The sequence below is a fragment of the Argiope bruennichi genome, chromosome 8 (assembly GCF_947563725.1).
Source record: "Argiope bruennichi chromosome 8, qqArgBrue1.1, whole genome shotgun sequence".
Taxonomy (NCBI): domain Eukaryota; kingdom Metazoa; phylum Arthropoda; class Arachnida; order Araneae; family Araneidae; genus Argiope; species Argiope bruennichi.
Window position 1 is genome coordinate 114,393,171 of NC_079158.1, and position 20,687 is coordinate 114,413,857.

At 29.4% G+C, this 20,687-nt stretch overlaps 1 protein-coding gene across 1 annotated transcript; it reads right to left on the reverse strand.

Annotated features, from left to right (window-relative positions):
* Positions 1-1,676: 1,676 nt before the first annotated feature.
* Positions 1,677-20,577, reverse strand: LOC129981405 (uncharacterized). The gene is made up of 2 exons (XM_056092237.1): positions 20,413-20,577; positions 1,677-7,134 (listed from the first exon to the last, which is right to left on the reverse strand). The coding sequence occupies exon 2, from the start codon at positions 7,069-7,071 to the stop codon at positions 2,119-2,121; it is 4,953 nt and encodes a 1,650-aa protein (XP_055948212.1). The 5' UTR covers positions 7,072-7,134; positions 20,413-20,577; the 3' UTR covers positions 1,677-2,118.
* Positions 20,578-20,687: the final 110 nt, after the last annotated feature.

A 20,687-nucleotide genomic window follows, 5' to 3' on the forward strand; every position in this document is an offset into this window, starting at 1 on the left:
TATCGGAATTTCTTAATGGTAGAATTTACTGTTTTTATATTGTATATACTAATTATTGTCTTCCCAAAACCTCAATTTCTTGGGACTTTCAGGTCATGAGGAATCAATTCTTGGATAAAAATCAAGTCCCTTACACACATACACAAAGTTTCAACCACTGCTTGAAAGTGGCTTTTGATCAAATCTTCAGGCTGGATACATCCATTTTTTTTTTTAAGTTTCTTATTTTAATGCACTATGAAATTAAAGTTTATTGATTATTTCTGGTTCGGATAGTTTAATTTTTGTCTTCGATGCAGCAGCATTGGAGCACTCTACATGCTATGTATCTTCGTAATATAATGCCGGGTTTACACTCGGACAGTTATAAGACGGCCAATAGGCAGCGCATGCGCAGAAAGGTATCGATTTATATTTGCCACAATTTCATGTTAGATTCAGACATTCCATGTTTGGCTATAAATTTCTATTTTGGCTTCCCTGAATTTTTTCTTTTTTTTACTACTTATCGTATCAAAATTATGGATATTTACACAAAGAAGTATGGTAAAATGAAAAGTTCAACATACCTAAATTTGGAAAACTATAGAAAAAAAATGGGAAATAAAATTAAAAAAAATGCAGAGAAAAAAAAAGTCGGAATTGATCTATGATAAGTAATCTACTTTTCACCCCCAAAAATCCGTCAAATTCTACAAATTCATGTGCAGTAAGATATACAATAAGTTGTTATCCCATCGAGACAATGACTTGCCATCGATCTAATAGCATATTTCAGCCTTTCTACGCATGCGCTGCCTACTGGCCGAGTGTAAACCCTTAATTTCTTCTCCCTTTTACTTTTTAATGGATTTCAATTACTTGAATTGAAAATTCATTCCCACAATTGAACACAAAAACCTTATTAATTTTCTAAACTGCAGTGAAATTTTCAAAATATGTTATTATCATGAGTGACAACTCATACTTATAATGGGAAAAAAGCATTATGTGTATCCTTATATGCAACTAAATAGTTCTTGTGTTAGTACAGTTAAAATTAATATGAAGAAATTTTAAGTTTAAAAAAATGAAAATTGTTTGATTTCATGGAAACCTTCAGAAATACATTAAACACCAGAGTAATCATTTAAAATTTTCTAAGAACAGTCAATTTAAATTGTCATTATTTATGTACAAATTAATTATATTTAATAATAAAAATAAAACACTGGAGTTTGGAGAAAATGATCCCCCATATAAATAAGAATAATAAAATGTTTATTTCACGCACTCAGATATTATATTACTAATTTTATCCATTTTGTGAACAGAAGAATGTGAAAAAATTATTTCATTTTGTTGAAAAAAAATTAAGTTCAAGTTATTACAAAAAAAAAAAAAAAAAAATCCATAGTACGAACCACACACCTCATTTATAGTACTTTGAATTAACAGGTAGCCAAATTTTGATAATTAAATATATTCCTTGTAAAGTACTTTCTTATTTTTTTTTTTTTTTTTTAGTCTTGCAAATAGTTTTTCAAAAGCACATACAATTTTGTATACACCTATATATATATAACCCATTATACATACATACATATATATATATATATATTATAATATGAGTTATATATATAACCTATTATATATATATATGTAAAGCAAACAAAGAAATTATAGTGTCAAAACCTGCCAACAAAAATGATTTTCTTTTGACATGCTTTTAATAGATATCAATGAAAATATAGTTTATAATTTTTGGTACAATTTAATTCTCAGAATTCTACTGAATTAGATAATATTATGTTTATTATATTCTGATGTAACTTTTTAAAAAGCCATCTAAAAAATTATTAAACACCACAAAATATTTCATATTAGTGCATATTACAATCTTATAGGCAAGTACTTATTAATAAATATTAAACATCCGAGGTGCGAGTACGTTTTAAACGAAAAGATGAATTATGATATATTCACAATACAACATTTAAGAAAATGCATTTTTAATACAATGATTATGAATAGAAATATTAATAATATATACATTCTAACAATACATAATAAGAGATTGATGATGATTGGATGTTTTAAAAATGTTATATATAATAAAGATGAATAGATGCAAAAAACCTAACATTCTAAGTCTTCTTCTACCTCATCATCTGCAGGAAACAATAAATATTGTAACATAACAGCAAAGAAAGCATTAGCATTACACTCAATGTTCTGACTTATACGCATATTATTACTATGTTCACATTTAGACGTGCTCTTTTTATTTTCATCACATTTTGTAGTGTTCTCCCCAACATTTCTTGTCCGATGTTCATGCATGTTACTTGACTGAAATAAATCACTATGAAGTTGAATTTTATCTTCAGTATTTTCAACAGCATCATGACCAGGATCAAGGTTATTTTTATTTGTTGACCCAGAAGAGCATTCATTTTGAGGATCAAGGTCTCTAAGTACAGCATTTGACGCAGCTTGAGGTACTTGACTTAAATTGATAAGTGAAGTGGGGAAACACATTTGTCTAATACAGTTCCCTACTTTTGCACCATTATCTGCATTAATATCATCTGAAAGTTCCTTTTTTGTGGTCTTTTGTGATTCAATATTCGATACGTCTGAATGAACTTCAGTAACTGAAAGTGTTCTGTTAATCCTTTCGGGGAAATTTTGAGTTTCCAAAGCCTTTTTGGTAACTTCAGGAAATACTTCTAATATTTCACACCTGCTTTTGGTTGTATTTGGTTTTGCAAAAATATCGTTCTTAAGTTGTTCTTGGGAATTTTTCTTTTCTACTGAAACAGTTTCTACTTTAGCTTTTTCTATATTTTCAGGCCTGCTTTTAGTTACATTTGGTTTTGCTAAAATATTGTTCTCAAGTTGTTCCAGGGAATTCTTCTTTTCTATGGAAACAGTTTCTAATTTAGCTTTTTCTACATTTGCAATAATGCTTTTAGTTGTATTTGGTTTTGTAAAAATATCATTCAAAAATTGTTCTTGGGAATTTTTCTTTTCTATTGAAACAGTTATTACTTTAGCTTTTTCTACATTTTCATGCCCACTTTTAATTACATTTGGTTTTTCAAAAATATCATTCTTCAGTTGTTCCAGGGAATTTTTCTTTTCTATTGAAACAGTTTCTACTTTAGCTTTTTCTACATTTGCAAGAATGCTTTTAGTTGTAGTTGGTTTTGCAAAAATATCATTCAAAAATTGTTCTTGGGAATTTTTCTTTTCTATTGAAACAGTTTCAACTTTAGCTTTTTCTACATTTGCAAGAATGCTTTCAGTTGTATTTGGTTTTGCAAAAATATCATTCAAAAATTGTTCTTGGGAATTTTTCTTTTCAATTGAAACAGTTTCTACCTTAGTTTTCCCTACATTTGCACGCCTGCTTTTAGTTGTATTTGGTTCTGCAAAAATATTGTTCTGAAGTTGTTTTTGAAAATTTCTCCTTTTCTTTGAAGCAGTTTCTACCTTAGTTTTTTCTACACTTGCACGCCTGCTTTTAGTTGTATTTGGTTTTGGAAAAATATCATTCTCAAGCTGTTTTTGAGAATTTCTCCTTTTCTTTGAAACAGTTTCTACCTTAGCTTTTTCTACATTTCCACGCCTCCTTTTACTTGTCTCTCGTTTTGTAGAAATATCGTTCTCAAGTTGTTCTTGGGAATTTTTCCTTTCTGTCGAAACAGTTTCTACATTTGTATGCCTGCTTTTAGTTGTGTTTGGTTTAGCAAAAATATCGTTCTCAAGTTGTTTTTGAGAATTTCTCCTTTTCTTTGACACAATTTCTACCTTAGCTTTTTCTACATTTTCACGCCTCCTTTTAGTTGTCTTTTGTTCTGTAGAAATATTGTTTTCAAGTTGTTCTTGAGAATTTCCCCCTTTCTTTGAAGTAGTTTTTACCTTAGCTTTTTCTACATTTTCACGCCTCCTTGTCTTTCGTTTTGTAGAAATATCGTCCTCAAGTTGCTCTTGGGAACTTTTGCCTTCCTTTGAAATAGCTTCAACCTTAGCTTTTTCTACATTTGTACCTATCTTCATTTCTTGTGCCACAATTCGGGGACTTTTATAAATTGACTTGACTCTTCTAACTTTTGTTTTCAAAGAATCAGTTTGTTCAACTTTCTGTTTAAAAATTGATTTAGCACAAGTTTCTTCTACTTTTACAACAATAGTCTTTGTTAATTCTTCTAAAGATTTAATTTGCATTGGCTTTGCAAAATTAATTTTTCCCGAGATGTAATTTGCTATTTCAGTATCTTTCATTTTTGTAAGATGCACAAAAGGCATTTTTGAAGGCGAATTATTCACTCGTAGTTGATTCTGTGGAAACACATCAAGCTTTTCTTCAATTTCTCTGATGCATTCCTCAGTAGTTTCATTACGTTCCAGAGACTGCACATTTAACTGTTCATTTGATTTTAAAGAAGAAGCAAGAACTGCTTTGGGCTGTGTTGCAGTTTTATTATTTAGAACTGTTACTTGATGCAGTGGTAGATGTTTATTTTCAGTTAATTTGGGAGCAGTCTCTTCTAATGAATTAGCATTAATTTTGCTGTGTTTGATATCTGAATTAGAAATCAAATTTTTCTCATCTTCTGAAAATACTTCGCTAATAAATTTATTAGCATGTTTTGAAAGATCTTTACTTAAATTAGAATGAGCAGTGCTTTCAAAAAAGATTACAGAACTCTTTTCATCTGGTGAATTTAATACAGTCTGCAAGTCATCTGAAATATAAATTTGCTTACTGGTTGTAGATTCAGCTTCTTCGATGCATTCATCACTAAAAGAAGCTTTTCTACCAATGTTTTGGGAACATATATTAACACACTGAGTTTTACTTTCTAAATTATCAACAGATTTACTTTCTAAAACACAACTATCACTATCCTTACTTGTTGCTATTGGTGCAAATGGCTTCTTATTGTCTGGTAATGCTGATAAATGAATATCAGATTGCTGCAGCTGTTTTTGAGTGAAAGGATTATGAATAGCCAAATCTGGAAATGTCGAAGTTTCAGCTGATTTCTCAGCAACACGACTTGTCGGAGTGTTATCCAAATTGCCGGCAACAGCATTTTCAGGAAAATTTTCATTCTTAATATGTTTGCATTTCTTGCCAGCAAGTTTATCATATTTAAATCCAGTTTTTTTCCTCGATTTTTTAGGATAAGTTGACAAACCTGATGTTCTTGCACAAGATTCAGCTACATCTTGAAGACACTCTTTTACTGCATTAAAAGGCTTCTTCACCTTAAGATTGTTTGATTCTTCCATCAAAACATTACTATTTTGAGATGCAACAGGATTTTCTCTTGGTCTATCTGCCTTCTTATTGTTATCTTCATTTTCAAAAGGAATTGATAGATCCTTACTTGAAGAAATGTTATGATCTTTTCCTAGTAAATTTTCTGCAAATACAGATGGAATATCTTTTTTCCCAAAACTAATCTCTTTTGTGTTTGTCTGCATTTCTAATTTTTCAATACTTGAAATTGTTCTAACCAAAGGCTTTCCAGATTTCTTTTTTGAAGTTTTTATATTATTTTCCAAAACTGGCTTGTCAAAGGATGCTATTTCAGAATTAGAAAAATCCAAGGATTTATTTTCATCTTCCTTGAGTATATCAATACTATCTTTATGCAGAGATTGTTTCATATTTTCAGCTGTACTGTTTTTAAATCCATTTCTGTCATCATGGTGTGAATTAGTGTCAACTGGTTTGGGAAACACATCCATTTGCAATAGACTTTCATTTTTTGCCAATAATTTTTCTATTTTTGATACAGCAATATCTAAAGAATTTTTTGTAACAGAAATATCGTCTGAAAAAAGCTCATCTAGTTGTTTTGACATTTCCCTATTATCTTGGGAAGTTTTGTCATGCTTGAACAAGCCTCCCATGGAAGGCAAATTAGACACCTTTTTTGTTTGATTCTCCTTGTTAAATTCTACCCCTTCTTCTTCATCCGAAAGATTAATGACAGGAATACATGATGAGCTTGTATCATCTAAATCCATACCATTGATATTAGCAATATCCACAGAAGCATTGACTAATGTCCCTTTGTTATCAAGTGCTTCATACATGGCGATGTAAAGATCTTCAAGGTTAATGACTGGTGGAACCACACTAAAACTCAAAATATCATTGTTCAAATCGTTGCGTTCAAGCCAACTGTCAGAGACAATATCTCTAATCCAAGTCACAAAGTGATTAATATTTGAATCTCGGCCTTTTTCTAATGTTATCAAGCCAGATAACTTATATTTACGATCATTTAATTCAAAATCAAGTGATTCAAGCTCTCCTTCTCCAGCTCCATTTTCAAAATGAAAAATTAAACATTGAGGCAAGGTTTTATATTTGATTTCCATTTCTTGATCCAGAGATTTGCAAAAAGGACACTTATACAGAGACACAGGAGAAACTGGGTTGAATGCCCTAACTTTTGACAATGTGATAATTGTTTTCTTGTTGTTCTTGGCTCGATAGACGGCACACTTTGCACAGTTCCTAATCCAAGAAAATTCCACAAGGAACAAATTTTTTATTTGTTCATTCTCATTAATTAAATTCAGAAGAGAGCAAAATGCTGAATCTGGCTCTCCTTCTGTGCACTTCAGAATTGGTTTCAAATATTCAAGAGCAGTCATCTGGATTTCTTCGAGCATGTCTTTTGCTTTTTTCAGTCTGACTTCAACAGCACTTCCAATAGAATAATCATTATAAATAGAAATAGCATTTTTATACCATATTATAATGTTAGAAACTTGTGAAGAAATGTCATTAGCAAAATTATGGAGCGTCTTGTTATGAGCTAACAATGACACTGATGAATTCAGCCAGCAAAGATTCGAATTATTTTCAAACATCAAAAAATTTTTGCTCAAGGATTTATCTTCCTCTGAACTCCATTCACTACTACTTTCAGTATCTGTCAAGTCTAACTGTTCACTAGCATCTTCAGTTCCTAGAATATCCTCGCTAGCTCCAAGTTGCCTTTTCAACCTATTAATAACATTAGATAATCTTTCATTACTTTTAGGTATTAAACCCTCCATTTGCAAGATTGATGACTCTCCGAGAAGGCTTGATTAAGAAGATATTTTCTTTCAGGGGAATTTCTAGAAAAGAAAGACATTTATTTTAAAAAAAGATCATCACGATCATTTTTACTATCAAATTTACTACTGATTACTACTGAATTTACTACTGAAACAAAAGAAATGGTATCATGAAACATTAATTTGATGGCAGAGTGTTCAGTACAATTTGATATCTACATAAAAATGACAATAAAATTGTAAAGAAACAATATTATCTATTAATTAAATACATACAAGAAGGAACATAGAAATAAAAGATCAATATCAATTTCTTTTAAGTTTGATTATTATAATTTCTTTAATTTAATAACCCATTAAAAGACTTTGGCATAAGTTTTAAAGCAAGAAAAAAGACATACTAATTTTGTCTCTAAAAAAACCCAATATATTTGAGTATGTAATAAAAAAATTAACTAAAATTTGGATAAGAATTAATAACTCTGATATATATATTTTTTTGTTGCACTTATATAAATGCAGTCTAAAGACAGAAGATATTAAAAGATATTTTTTAATTATTCCTATTAGCAATTTCAAAGCAACTTTCTTCTTTAAATAATTTTAAAGACATATTTTATTTATGACTAGAATCCCCGTCAAAGTGCTCTCTGTGATAAAGCTTGTGGTGGATTGTTATGAGCGAGGACAGAACTTGGGACCTTGTGGTTTGCAGCCGAGTAACAAGACCACAAGACAAAAACAATTGCCTGTGTAGCGTAGTTGTCAACTGGCTTATAAGCTATTCACCACAAGACAAAAAGGTGCAGATGCATTCACAGCTTTTAAACAATCAAAAATAGAGAAATTTCTGCATTAAAACTACTACACTTGGGGGAAAATAAGTCAAGAGGTTTTAATCACAATAGACCCCTATTCTCCATGTCAAAAGTGAATATTGCATAGATAAGTGTGAAATGTCTATTCTCCATGTCAAAAGTGAATATTGCATAGATAAGTGTGAAATGTCTATTCTCCATGTCAAAAGTGAATATTGCATAGATAAGTGTGAAATGTTTTTCTCATTCAGTTGCTCAGATTTCAAGCTTTTAATTGCAAAGTGTTGTTATATTTATTTATTTAGGGTTATTTAGGTTGTCACTCACAGGGTATTCTGGGGAGAAGAGAGAGAGAGAGACAGATAAATTACCTCTTATGTTCTTTAATTGTAAGTCACACAAAATTAAGGACTCGAGGGAAAATAAAAAACAAAACATTTTTGTTTTCATAATACAAATCCTTTAACAATTATTTAACAAAAAAACATTACAAAACAAAATTAGATTTTTTTTTTATTTGTTCATTTTTGCCAATTCATGTATTTGGGCATCAATCTCAACAGATTTTTCAGCTATCAGTTTCGATGAGCTAATCCTTAACAAATAAGGTACAACATTTTTGTAGGCTCTACCGTACAATTTTTTAACTATTTCATTTTTAATAAACATATGTGAAAATATTCCCAATATATCATTGAATGTATTTAAGTACGAATATGACGCAACAAGTCTTAATGCCTACAAAAATTCAGTCTAACTCTTGAACTAAAAATATCGGTTTATTTTCGGACATTAAATTTGACATTTTCGGACGATATATCCCTTCTCCTTCATTCCTTTAGATACTGTCTAAATGACGAAAAAAAAAAAAAAAAATGGTTTTTTCACCAGTTACACTGTAACTGGCGATTTTTTTTTTTTTTTTTTTTTTTTTTTTTTCAACGGGCACGCAATTTTGTCTCCCTTTTTTTGGCATGACTAATAAGTGCCTGTTTCTCAAATACTATTTCGGCTTATTATTTTCGTACAAAGCAAGCAACAAACGGATTTTGTGGGCTTTTCGAAGCCTTTCACCAAAATCAGGATTGATTTTTTTTTATCCGTCCATTTCGTATTAAATACGGATTTTGAGCAGCTTATTGTCTAGAAAAACTTTCTAATCTACTCTGAATTAGCTCACAATTTCTCACTGCGTTGCATCCGCAGATTGGATGTCGCCATTCCCACCAGATAAATATATTTTAATCTTTCACACAATTGCAGAAATGCTGTTCATGCACATTAATTGCAATTCGGAATTGGAAAAAGAACAATTGTCTCACAAATTGAAATTAGACTGATCTACACAGAAAAAAGGAGAAGAGAGTAGAAAAGATGCGAGTTTCCTCATTATACAATCGCGAATGATATTGTTTCGTTTTTGGAAGCGATGAATGACTACGACCTTTTATTCTTGATGAAATGAGATCGGCAATTTTTAGATGGGAAAAAAATAACTAGAGAGACTTAAAATTCCCAGTATTTTCTGCACGAACATCTTACATATCAAGGATTCTCTATTCTCCTTTGCTGGGTTCCCTCTCATGTCGGGATAGCTGGCAATGAACAAGCTGACAATTTAGCAAAATCTGCCACTTCTATTTTAAACTGTCCTGTCCCTTTCAATGATATAAAAAAATATGTTAAAATCAAGCTCCACTCAAAATGGCAAAGTGGATGGGACCTCAAAAATACAAATAAACTCCATTCAATTAAACACATTATTGATCACTGGCCCAGTCTACCTAACAGGAAGAATGATACAACTCTCACTCGTTTAAGAATAGGTCACACTTAGGGATTGCAATACCGGTATACCGGAATACCGGTATTTTGAGCCATTTGTATAATTTTGTAATACCGGTATTCACAAGTTTAAATACCGGTATTTCGGTATTTATTAGAAATTTTTAAAATTGTTTCCATTATATGTTCAGGGATCGCCAAAATAACAAAATAAAATACGTTTTTGTCTCCTTAACGGGCGAAATTAATTAGCTAATTAATGGCTTAATTAATTGCTTAAATCTAAATGAGCGAAACATGGATTGTCCCTGAAAGAAGATATTGTATCCATAACGACTGATGAAGCAACAGTTATGAAAAAAGTTGGAAAGTTGATTGGTGCAAATCAGCAATTGTGCTATGCTCATGGAATTCAATTAGGAGTAATAGATGTATTATACCAAAAAAATAAAGAACAGAAGAATCCAAATACTGCGGATATAGAAACTTCAGATTCCGACTTTGAAGAGAGTGAGAGTGATATTGACAATGTAATTGTTGAAGAAGATATTGCTAATGAAGATGAAATATTAACCCACCAAGAATTGTTTCCTATAATTTATAAAGTTCGAGAAATTGTTAAGATAATTAAACGTTCCCCTACAAAAAATGCCATCTTACAAAAATATATACTAACTGAAAATAATACAGAATATATGTTAATAATAGATTCTAAGACACGTTGGAACAGTTTACTCCTAATGATGGAACAATTTTTGAAATTTAGAAATCCAATCGAAAAAGCAATAATCGACTTAAACCTATAAATTAATTTTTCAGATAGTGAATTCGACTTAATATCCAGAACTATATCAACTCTACATCCAATAAAACTGACTATAGAGGCATTATGTCGGAGAGATTTTAATTTATTAACAGCTAATGCAACAATAAATTTCATGTTGCAGTCATGAAAGAACAGCACACATCACTATTTGAAGAATTATATAGAAAAATCGCACAGAAGAAAGGCATACCGAAATAGAAAATGTCCAGGGGTGTTTGTGGGACCCCAAAAAATCCCCTGAAACTTTTACGGACTTACTACCGACATTTTGGAGTTTCGAGAAGGGGGGGGGGGAGAAATGAAAAATTACAATTATGAAGTATTGAATGACCTAATTATAAAAGTTCAATGAATTACTTTTTTTGCAAAATTAAGACCTTTGAACCCAGGTCACGTGATCGCACATCTGGTCGAACGAAGTCTCTCCCTTTTTTTTCTGCCGCGCCTACTTGCCGAAAAGAATCCAGAAGAGAATGTCCGAGAACCGGGGGAATGAGTCATAACTCGCAATAAGGAAAGAACAAAAAAGAAGTTTTTTCCCCCTTTTCACGCATTATCACTGCCTTTGGAGAAAGAAAGGAAAAGTTTTCACCACACACACTGACCTTGCGTTTTCTGCTTTCAAAGCAAACAAAATTACCCAGATCAAAATAAATAATTCATTATTATTCCTACTTCCTTTTGAACGACGATTCCCGGAATTTCCGGGTATCGAAGTTCAAAATCCCCGGAGCACAAACACCCCTGAATGTCTTATGGTATTTACATAATTATAATGATTTTAAAAATGAAAAAGAAAAGAAAAGAATCAATTCAAATCTGATTAAGTTTATAGTAAATTTTCTTAAATTTTTTTACCCACAAACCTATCCACATTCAGAAGAATTCGGTTCAGGTATCGAAGATTATGATGACACTAATGTCGATAGTGAAAAGGAATTGTCTCTTGAACAAAAATTAGAATTAGCTATAAATAAAAATAAAAAATTCAACGAACCAAAACGCAATACAGAAATCAGCTATATCCAAAACCATCCGACCAGAAATTGATTTATTTGAAGATGAGGGATTTAGAGGTGAATACTTGGAAAAAATATATACGCATTGCTAACACTATCACGAACTAGCGTAGATGTCGAACGAGCGTTTTCGACAGCTGGTAATTCTTACACAAAATTACTTTTCAGGCTTAATGACAGTACAATGGATACATTATGTTTTTTAAGATCACATTTCAAAAATTTGTAATAGTACCACAGACTGAATAGTGATATTTACACTTTTATTGTGATTTAAATGAATAAGTTGTTCCTTTACTTTTTTGTGATTCTTTATATAGTGTTATAATTTATACGTTACATATTATTTTTTGTGATATTTACACTCTCTTATAAAACTGGTAAATAAAACGAAAAAACACCTGTGCTTCCTTTTTTTTTCTAAAATTTCTAATACCGGTATTAAAACCGGTATCCCGGTATTAAGATCTAAAAAATACCGAATACCGGTATTGAAATCTTTGTCCGGTATTGCAATCCCTAGTCACACTCTACTCACGCACAAGCATTTGTTGCTGGGAGAACCCGCCCCTCAGTGTACAGAATGCCAATGCCAATTGTCAGTCCAACATATTCTAACTGATTGCCCACAATTCATTTCACAACGCACCCGTTGCTTTCAGTCTTCCTCTATCATTTTGTAAGACATTCTTCACAAAATGAATCATCCAAATCTTTTCACTTTCTTAAAAATGATCGGTTTTTACCATTTGATCTAATTACAAATGCTTCAATTATAAGTTTTTTTTTTTTTTTTTTTTTTTTTTTACATAAACATTGACAAATTATGGAAAATACTAAGTAATTTATGATTATATATTATTATTATGATTAGCTTATGATTATATTTCAGTTTATAAACAATGTTTTAATCAATACCATACGTTTGGCGCAGCATAATCAAAAATGGTTTTTGCGCCATAAAACTCCACTAAATCAAATCAAACCCAGTATTTTCCCGGTTTTTATAGAAATTTTCCTGCCCTTTCCCGGTTTTTTAAATCGATTTTTAAATTCCCTGTTGTTTTCTTTCTGGTTTTCCATGTTCTCCCGGTGGTGTACCAACCCTGATATTGTGTCTGTGTACCAAAAAAGAAAAAAAAAAAAAAAAGTGAAATAAGCATTTATTTCCTTAAATATTGCGAGAAAAGATAGATTTTCTAATACAAAAATTCATTAAATAAAGTGGATAAGATTCTTCTGAGAAGAATGAAAATGAAAAGATCAAATAAATAAATAGTCCCCCATAATGTGAAAATGTTCATTTATGCAAACACAAAATTTCATTCTTCAATTAATAAAACTTGCTGAGATATTTTTATTTTAAAATTTCGAGGAGTAAACAAATTTGGATGGAAATATTTATTCCAATTTTTATATAAACATCCATTATATTAAAATTTTAAAAGCTGAACGTTTAAGATATCTCAGAGAAGTAATGGAATATTGAAACAGAAAAAGAATTTTGCTTCCAATTGAGTGAGTGAAATTTGGCTTTCCAATAGAATGAGTAACAAGGAACTTTTGAAATGTACATAATTTATATGGTCTGTGATCATAATGGTGGTCTAGTTGCAGGAAAATACTAGCTTCATTTTCTTAACAGGGTTGCTACTCAAATCTGAAAAAAATATTCCCTATATTTTCCCTGTACGTATATGCAATATAAGAGCAAATGTGTAAACAACACTCATATGCTAGTTATAATGGAATAATTACTCCATAGTTTCAGTGAGTCGAAAAAGCAAGGTTCTTTAATAAATATGGATTTAAACTCGATGCAGTTTTTAAAACAGTAAAATTTTTGGATAAACATTTAAATATTTTTATAGCATTCTTCACAAATATAAAATGCTCTGCTAAAAGGCCTCTCTTTTTCAGTTTCAGTAGCTCCACTAGTAATCAAGTAACTTGGAGTCATTATTCTAGTACTGGTATTTTTTCTCAGGCTCAGGTTTTTAGAAACATTAAGCTCTATCAAAAATACAAATAAGTGTCTAATGTTTTTGTCCCTTCGATTATACTACTTTTGAGAATGTTTTTCATTAAATGTTTAACAAAAATGAAAAGATTTTCATATAAGAAAGGAGTCATTCATTCCGATATCTGAATTTTTTTTAAGAAATGGCTGAAGAATATTAGCAATATAAGAAAAGCTAATTTTAATCAGAATCTATTTATTCTAACAAGAATTTTTACTTTATCATCCATGGCAAATCTAGGAAAAGTTTTTTTTAAAATTAAAATCTATGTATTTTTTTATGTTATGTTCGTGTGTCAACAAAAATGGAGTGCAGACAAACTTAATAGCAAACAAAATCTGGTACGACCGGAGTTTAACCCCCTGCTTGACGCAATTTTCAAAAATCGCCAACTCCTCAACAACGGTCTTGCGCCGTGTTTTGCGAAATGTTCAAAAGCGAGTGAGCAGATGTCCAATCACAGCGCATAATAAAGCGAAAGATAATAAATTTGTCAATCTAGAGAAAACGGAGGTTACCGGCTTTGGCGCGTTATCGCAACTTGGCGAAGATGGGGGTTAAACTCCGATTCACCCCAAAATCTTACTACTTTATAAATAATATTACCAAATCAACATCAACTTATTTTCATTCAAATTCTAGTATCTTTTTTTACAACAAACTCAAAAATTCCAAAATTTATCACTGCTGCCAATCTGAATTAACAACTATTTACAAAATAATAGTTATAATTATTAAATTATTTGTGAGTTACTTTTAAATGAAATATTTATAATTTATGCCACAACACTGTTGTCAAAAACCTTTAGAGTACTTTCGCAAACATTGATATTTTCTATCCAGTGTAAAGTACAAAGTTTCAATAAAAATTCGCCAATAAGAGCCAGTAACTTTCAGGAAATCAGCACATAGCTGGACTATCTTTAAATATTCTATACATTGCTCTAATTAAGAATAACATTTACTTTCAACCCAGAAAATTTATGTCTGCATTGAAACATTGCATGGATTATGTGTAGTCTACAAGTACTTAGGTCTAAAATTTTACAATCATTTTCCCAGGGAAGTTCTTCGTTGACACGTTTTACATGTGGTCCATTCATCCATTTACTAATTTGTAAAAGTAACTGTATATCTAAATTTGATATAACTTCTTTAGGATTCTCAAACATAAAGCAATGGTGTGCCGTAAAAATATTGAATTCCAATAGATTCCAAAATATGAGTTCCAATAGATATACAGATTTTAAGAAGTCTTTGTTTCTAGTTCTGATCTTGTTTATTCTTTAAATAACAGAACAGTATGCCATTTTATTGCTGATTATTGAAAATTCATCTATATGCCCCAAATCTGCTATTGAACACGTAAAAAAAAAAGAAGAAGAAAAAAAAAAAAAAAGGCATTTCTGAGGAATAGTTAAAAATTATTATCATGCCTTTCTTGTGAAGAGGAAGATGAAACTAACATAATTTTATGTGGGTAAGAATTTTTCTTAAAAGTACTGAGTTAGAACAAGAAGAAAACCATGGTAAAAATAAAATTATTCTTACAATGCTTAGGAAAATATTTTGCTATGAGGAGCACTAAAAGAAATTTAACTCATTTTTAAAAAATACTGTGGTAACAAAGCAAATGAATGTGATTCTTTTGATACTGTAATACAAAATATTCATTAAAAAAATGTATAATTAATTTTAAAAATTATTTTAATGAGGTACAATGAATAGTAAAAGAAAATATACCTGATTTTAAAAAAAATATTGTAGTAACAAGGCAAATGAATGTGGTTCATTTGATATTGTAATACAAATATTCATTTAAAAATATAGAATTTTAAAAACTATTTTAATAATCTCATTAATTAAAATTTCTATGATGAAGTGCTTTAAAATGAGAACAAAATGACAAATTTAGCTGCACTTAAGAACTATCTTACTATTGCAAGTTTTAGAGTAATTCTTATAAATTCATTTTTCCAACTATATACTAAAAAGCTGTTCTTAAAAATCATTTTATTAAGAATTTTTTTCCTGGGAAAGATTTTTTATCATTTGGACATAATCAGGAACTAAGCCCTATGCATATATTTTGAGAAACCAATATTCATTAAACATTACAATGAGTGTGTAAATGAATAAAAACAATGCTAATAATGTGTACAATTATCATTACAGTTAAGAAGGTTTACTAAAGAAAAAGTGCTAAAAATAACTATCACATTGTTGCAAAAATGCTTACTGCATTATAAATTCGAGCTATACAATTTGAGAATTTAGTTCAGTTCAGTATAACAAACTATTCATTCATAGATAAGTTTAAAATAATAAACAAACAAAAAAGAAGAAAAAATGGTTTCTAACTGCATAATTACATGCAGCGGGTTGTTCCAGGTCATTATACAGCCCAATTTTCATACAAAATTTATTTCACCAATTGAGATCTTCAAAAAATTTGGAACATACACATGTACTATTTACATAAACTTGGGAAAATACAAAATTCCATGAAGGTTAACATAACATGTTACTCAGTTTTGAATTATAACTATGTGAAATTTCAAATTTTGTTCAAAAATGGTAAATTGATTTTATTTAATGCTCTCTAAGTTTTTCTAATTAAATTATAGAGGTAGGAGAGGTGATAGATAGGATATATCTATTCTACTGCATTTTTCACGTACTTGCTTGCAATATTGACTAATGTACTAAAAAAAAAATCAGCATTTAAATAAAAATTTTATTTAGCTTTATATTAACCACTTGCATCCCACCTCACAAAAAAAGTATATATTTTAAAATTATTCCACAAATAGTTGATAAAGTAAATCAGCTGGCAAAATATAAATATGGGACATATCCATAAAAATAATTATGAAATCTAACCTGAAAAAAAATACAGTAATGAGTACAATTTAATCATGAAGGCTAATTAATATTCATTAGTTTGTTGCATTCGTGTCAACAAAAATGGAATGCAGAAGAACTTATTATTAAATGAAATATTACTACATTATAAACTGGTTGTATTTTTAACTTTTATTTTTTCATAAAATACAATAAAATAATATTATGAATACTTTAGCAATTACCAAAATATCTCTGCTAATAATAAAGATGAAAGTGTGTGTTTGTACACCTGGGGCTGGCAGACAAGACCATTTGACTTAAGAGCTACCAAACATGGCACAGATATAACTTTGGAGGATGAAAATGTGTAATTTGGTAAGATTTTTTTAAAAGTAATTAATTAAAAATAAAGCAACATTGTAAAGCTCTTTTAATAATTTCTAAAAGTATTAGAAGGGAAAAATAATTTTTACAACTTTTCAAAATAATTATCTTTTTAATGATACCAAATGATTCGTAAAAAGATTTTTTTTTATAATTAATTTTTAAAAATATTTTAAGGATATTTTGCAGCAATACATCTCATGGATGAGTGAAACTCAAACTGTTTGTATTGTTGTGATGAAAATATGAAGAATTGGCTTACTTTTCTATACTTAGTAAGCTTCAGTGTGAGGTATGCTTTTAATAATTTTTTTTGACATTTTGTTGTATTTAAAATTAAGATTTAAATTCAGAATCGAGCAAAAGAAAATTTTAAAGTGCCTCCAGTTTAATATTGCTGCTTTTTCCTGCAATATAATTGGACAAGCAAAAAAGACACTGAATGTTATTTTTAATGTGAATACGAACAGAAAATATTTATTCTTTTGCAATACTTAACTGTCGATATGTGTTTTAGAAATCACCTGAATTATCAATTTAAAAAATCATTTGCAATGGAATTCCTTGCACTTTTCATAATTCTTTTTCCGATCTGACGGTTTCCTTGATAAGTTGTTATGTCACTAATTGTTCAAGAACAGATGTGTGGTGAATGGGATAGCAGGAAATATTTTGAACCTGCAGAATAGATGAAGAGTGAGTGGAATATATATATTTTTTACAAGTTGATGAAGTTGGGAAAAGGATGCTTGTTTGAAATTTTGTATGGAGAATGGTTTGATTACTTCTTTCTTTATTTTGATTATGTACTGTTCCTGTTATCCACACAGTCTTTATGTTCAATGTGTTAGCGAAGTTACTAGGTTCCCGCTCCCGCTGCTAACAAGGCAGAAGGATTTATTATTTTTTTTTAAAGTTAAAAAATTTTGCCCGGTGCCTTCGTTAGATGCTGAAGGCATCGCATGATCTAAATTTTACTCTCTACACAATAGATTGGCGCAGCCAGTTTAAAAATCTTCTTAATTTCAAAATTGTTAAAAACTTTTTTATTTAAACAATTTATGTTAAAACTTCTTGAAATTTCAAAAACTTCTATATTTCAAATTAAGTTAAGCAGCGATAATGATCCCAAAGGTTTAAAAAAAAAATCTCAAATAAAACAATATTTATCAGTAGAGATGATAATTTTAATGCAAAAAGTTGCAACTGCAACTGTTTTGCAGAAGTGTTTGTTTATTTTGTCCACCATTTTTATTGGTGACTTGTTGCAGCAAGGGGCACACTAAACTACACTTTTATTAGAAATTTGATATCTTCAGAGAACCAGTCGGTAGCAATAGAGCCAAGTCAGAAATAAATGTATTTTTTAAAAAATATCATAAAGCAGTGGCTAAATACAATTATTTCTTTCTTTATTATTTTTTTAAGTTTTTACCTTAAGAAGGGAGATTTTAAAGAAAAAGATTTTCAACTACAGCAGATAGAAAAGGACCTTGCAATTGATAGGGAGCCATATGAAATTCAAACCCTACTAAAACAACTTAAAAAGGCAATTGAAAACATAAATGTAAACTTTGCCTATTTAATCCAAGAGAAATATATCAAATCAAAGTTGTTCTTGAAAGAATTTTGCAACATGATCAGCCTTGCAAACATTCACTATCCAAGAATATAGCAACGCTATGCATTGATTCTCCAAACTATATTAAAATTATTGATAAATACTTTTCAGATTATTTGCAGAATAGGAAAAGGAAGTGTTAAAATATTCAGATAAGATGAAACTAGAAGGTATTTCTTATAATGTTGCAGCCATTTATGACAGAAATTGATGATTAGGGTTTTGTTTTATAGAAAAATTATGAAATTCGTGAAATTTATTTTTCTTCACCCTCTGGGCTTTGTACATCATTCTTATATCCATAAAACTTAGCTACTATAGCTTTGTGAGTTTCAATAACTGATGTTCTGACAAAAGTAAATCCTATGATTCCCACAGGAAGAAATTGCATTACATATTAAAGTGCTGTATGCCTAACAAATATGGCCTTTTTAAGTATCAATGATCTTACTACTAAATAAAAAAATACTACTTTAGTCTATTTATTATAATATGTCTTCTTTATCTTTACGGACATATAAAAATTATCCATTTTGTGTCATTCAGCTAAATATGTGGTATTCAGGAAAAAATTCAAAATTCAGTTTTACATTTTTTTTTTTTTAACAAATCATCCCATTATCATCCTAAAATTATATTTTGCAAGGTGATTTACAATAATTACTAATTACTCACAGAATAAATTTGAAAATATCCAATTTTTAAAAAATATAATTACAATTTTTATTTAAAATTTTGACAAAACATTTTCTACTAATGTTATATACCACAAGAAAGATCACAAAAATGTTGTAAAATGAAAGCTCTCTCATGTTAGAATTAGAAAAGCAGCTAGAGTAATTCAAAAAAATTCCATTCACTATCTTTTCACAAAATTCTGAAACTTTATTACATGGTTGCAATTAAAAACAAATTGTCATATCCCTATGAAACCAAGTATTTTTTTCAAATTTCTATGAATAGTACATTTGTGCCATGTTTTCTGAAAATCCGAGATGGTAAGATTTATAGAGTATGTTGAACTTGTATGAAATAAACCAGATACATAAACTTCCAATTTTAATTTTGATTTTTATTATTTTCATGATGTATCAACTTAATTTTAAATGAATTATGTGATAGTTCACTTGATTGTTTTTTTAAATCCATCCCAAGGAAGGCATTTTTAATTTTATTTTAACCCATAATACTAAATCTATTCTATTAGAATTGATAAAAGTAAAAATTCATTAATTAAAATTTTCTAGCAAAGCTGCAACATTCGACTGACATTACATATATGAATTTGCCAACATAGTTAGAAAGATGACATTCATTAAATAAGGTTTCACAAATGAAACAGAAGTAATGACAACATGAGCAAAAATTAGAAAAAGAAATTTGATTTCCATCATCAAAGTTATAAATTAAATTAATATTAAAATAGTAAATTTTTTAACTGCCATTGAAAAGGATTCTAGAGTTCAGACAGATTTCAATCTTACAAATTCCTTCAAATATTCCCCAAAAATTTCAAAATAAAGTTCAAAAACCTTACATCACTTTTCAAGTGACTTTCAAAAACTATCTTTAAATACAAAAATAAAAACAACAAAAAAAATCAAAATAATTCTCAATATTCAATTTTATATGAGAAAGATGCTTTTAACAAAGTTATTTTAATACGGCATATAAAAACATATATATTGATCATAAAACAAAATAACACTGATGCTTTTTTTTAAAAAAAATTGTAATCAATCACCCAAATAATGGTCAAATAAATTAATCAACAAGCATATTGATACATCCAAACAATACTCATTTCAAGAAAATGGCGGGCGAATTAAAATATGAATACAAGAGCACTTACATTAATTAAATTAAAATATATGTGAATAGTTCCAGCTACTGTTGGTGTCTTTCAACCACATGTTGAATAAATACAAGCAAATTTAAAACTAAAACAGTTATTCATACTACTAACTGAAGATAAAAAGAATCAAAACCGAACTATAATAAGAAAAAGATCACTCACCAAAACACTATTGTAAACAGTGAAACATCATTGCAATTTCGTTAGCAAACAACTAGATAAGTAAAATAAAATAGAAATGCTATTATCTTTTTTAATTCAAAGATTTCTCTCATATATGCGTTGCTTGGTGGCACAATGAATTATAACAAAACAATCCGAGCGTTATAGTTCTTACCCAAAAGTGATGCCATTTTCTCTTGAAATATGCACTTTGAATTCACATTATCAGGATGGGTGTTTTTTTCCTTAGTTTTATTAATTTGTAGCAGTTTCTA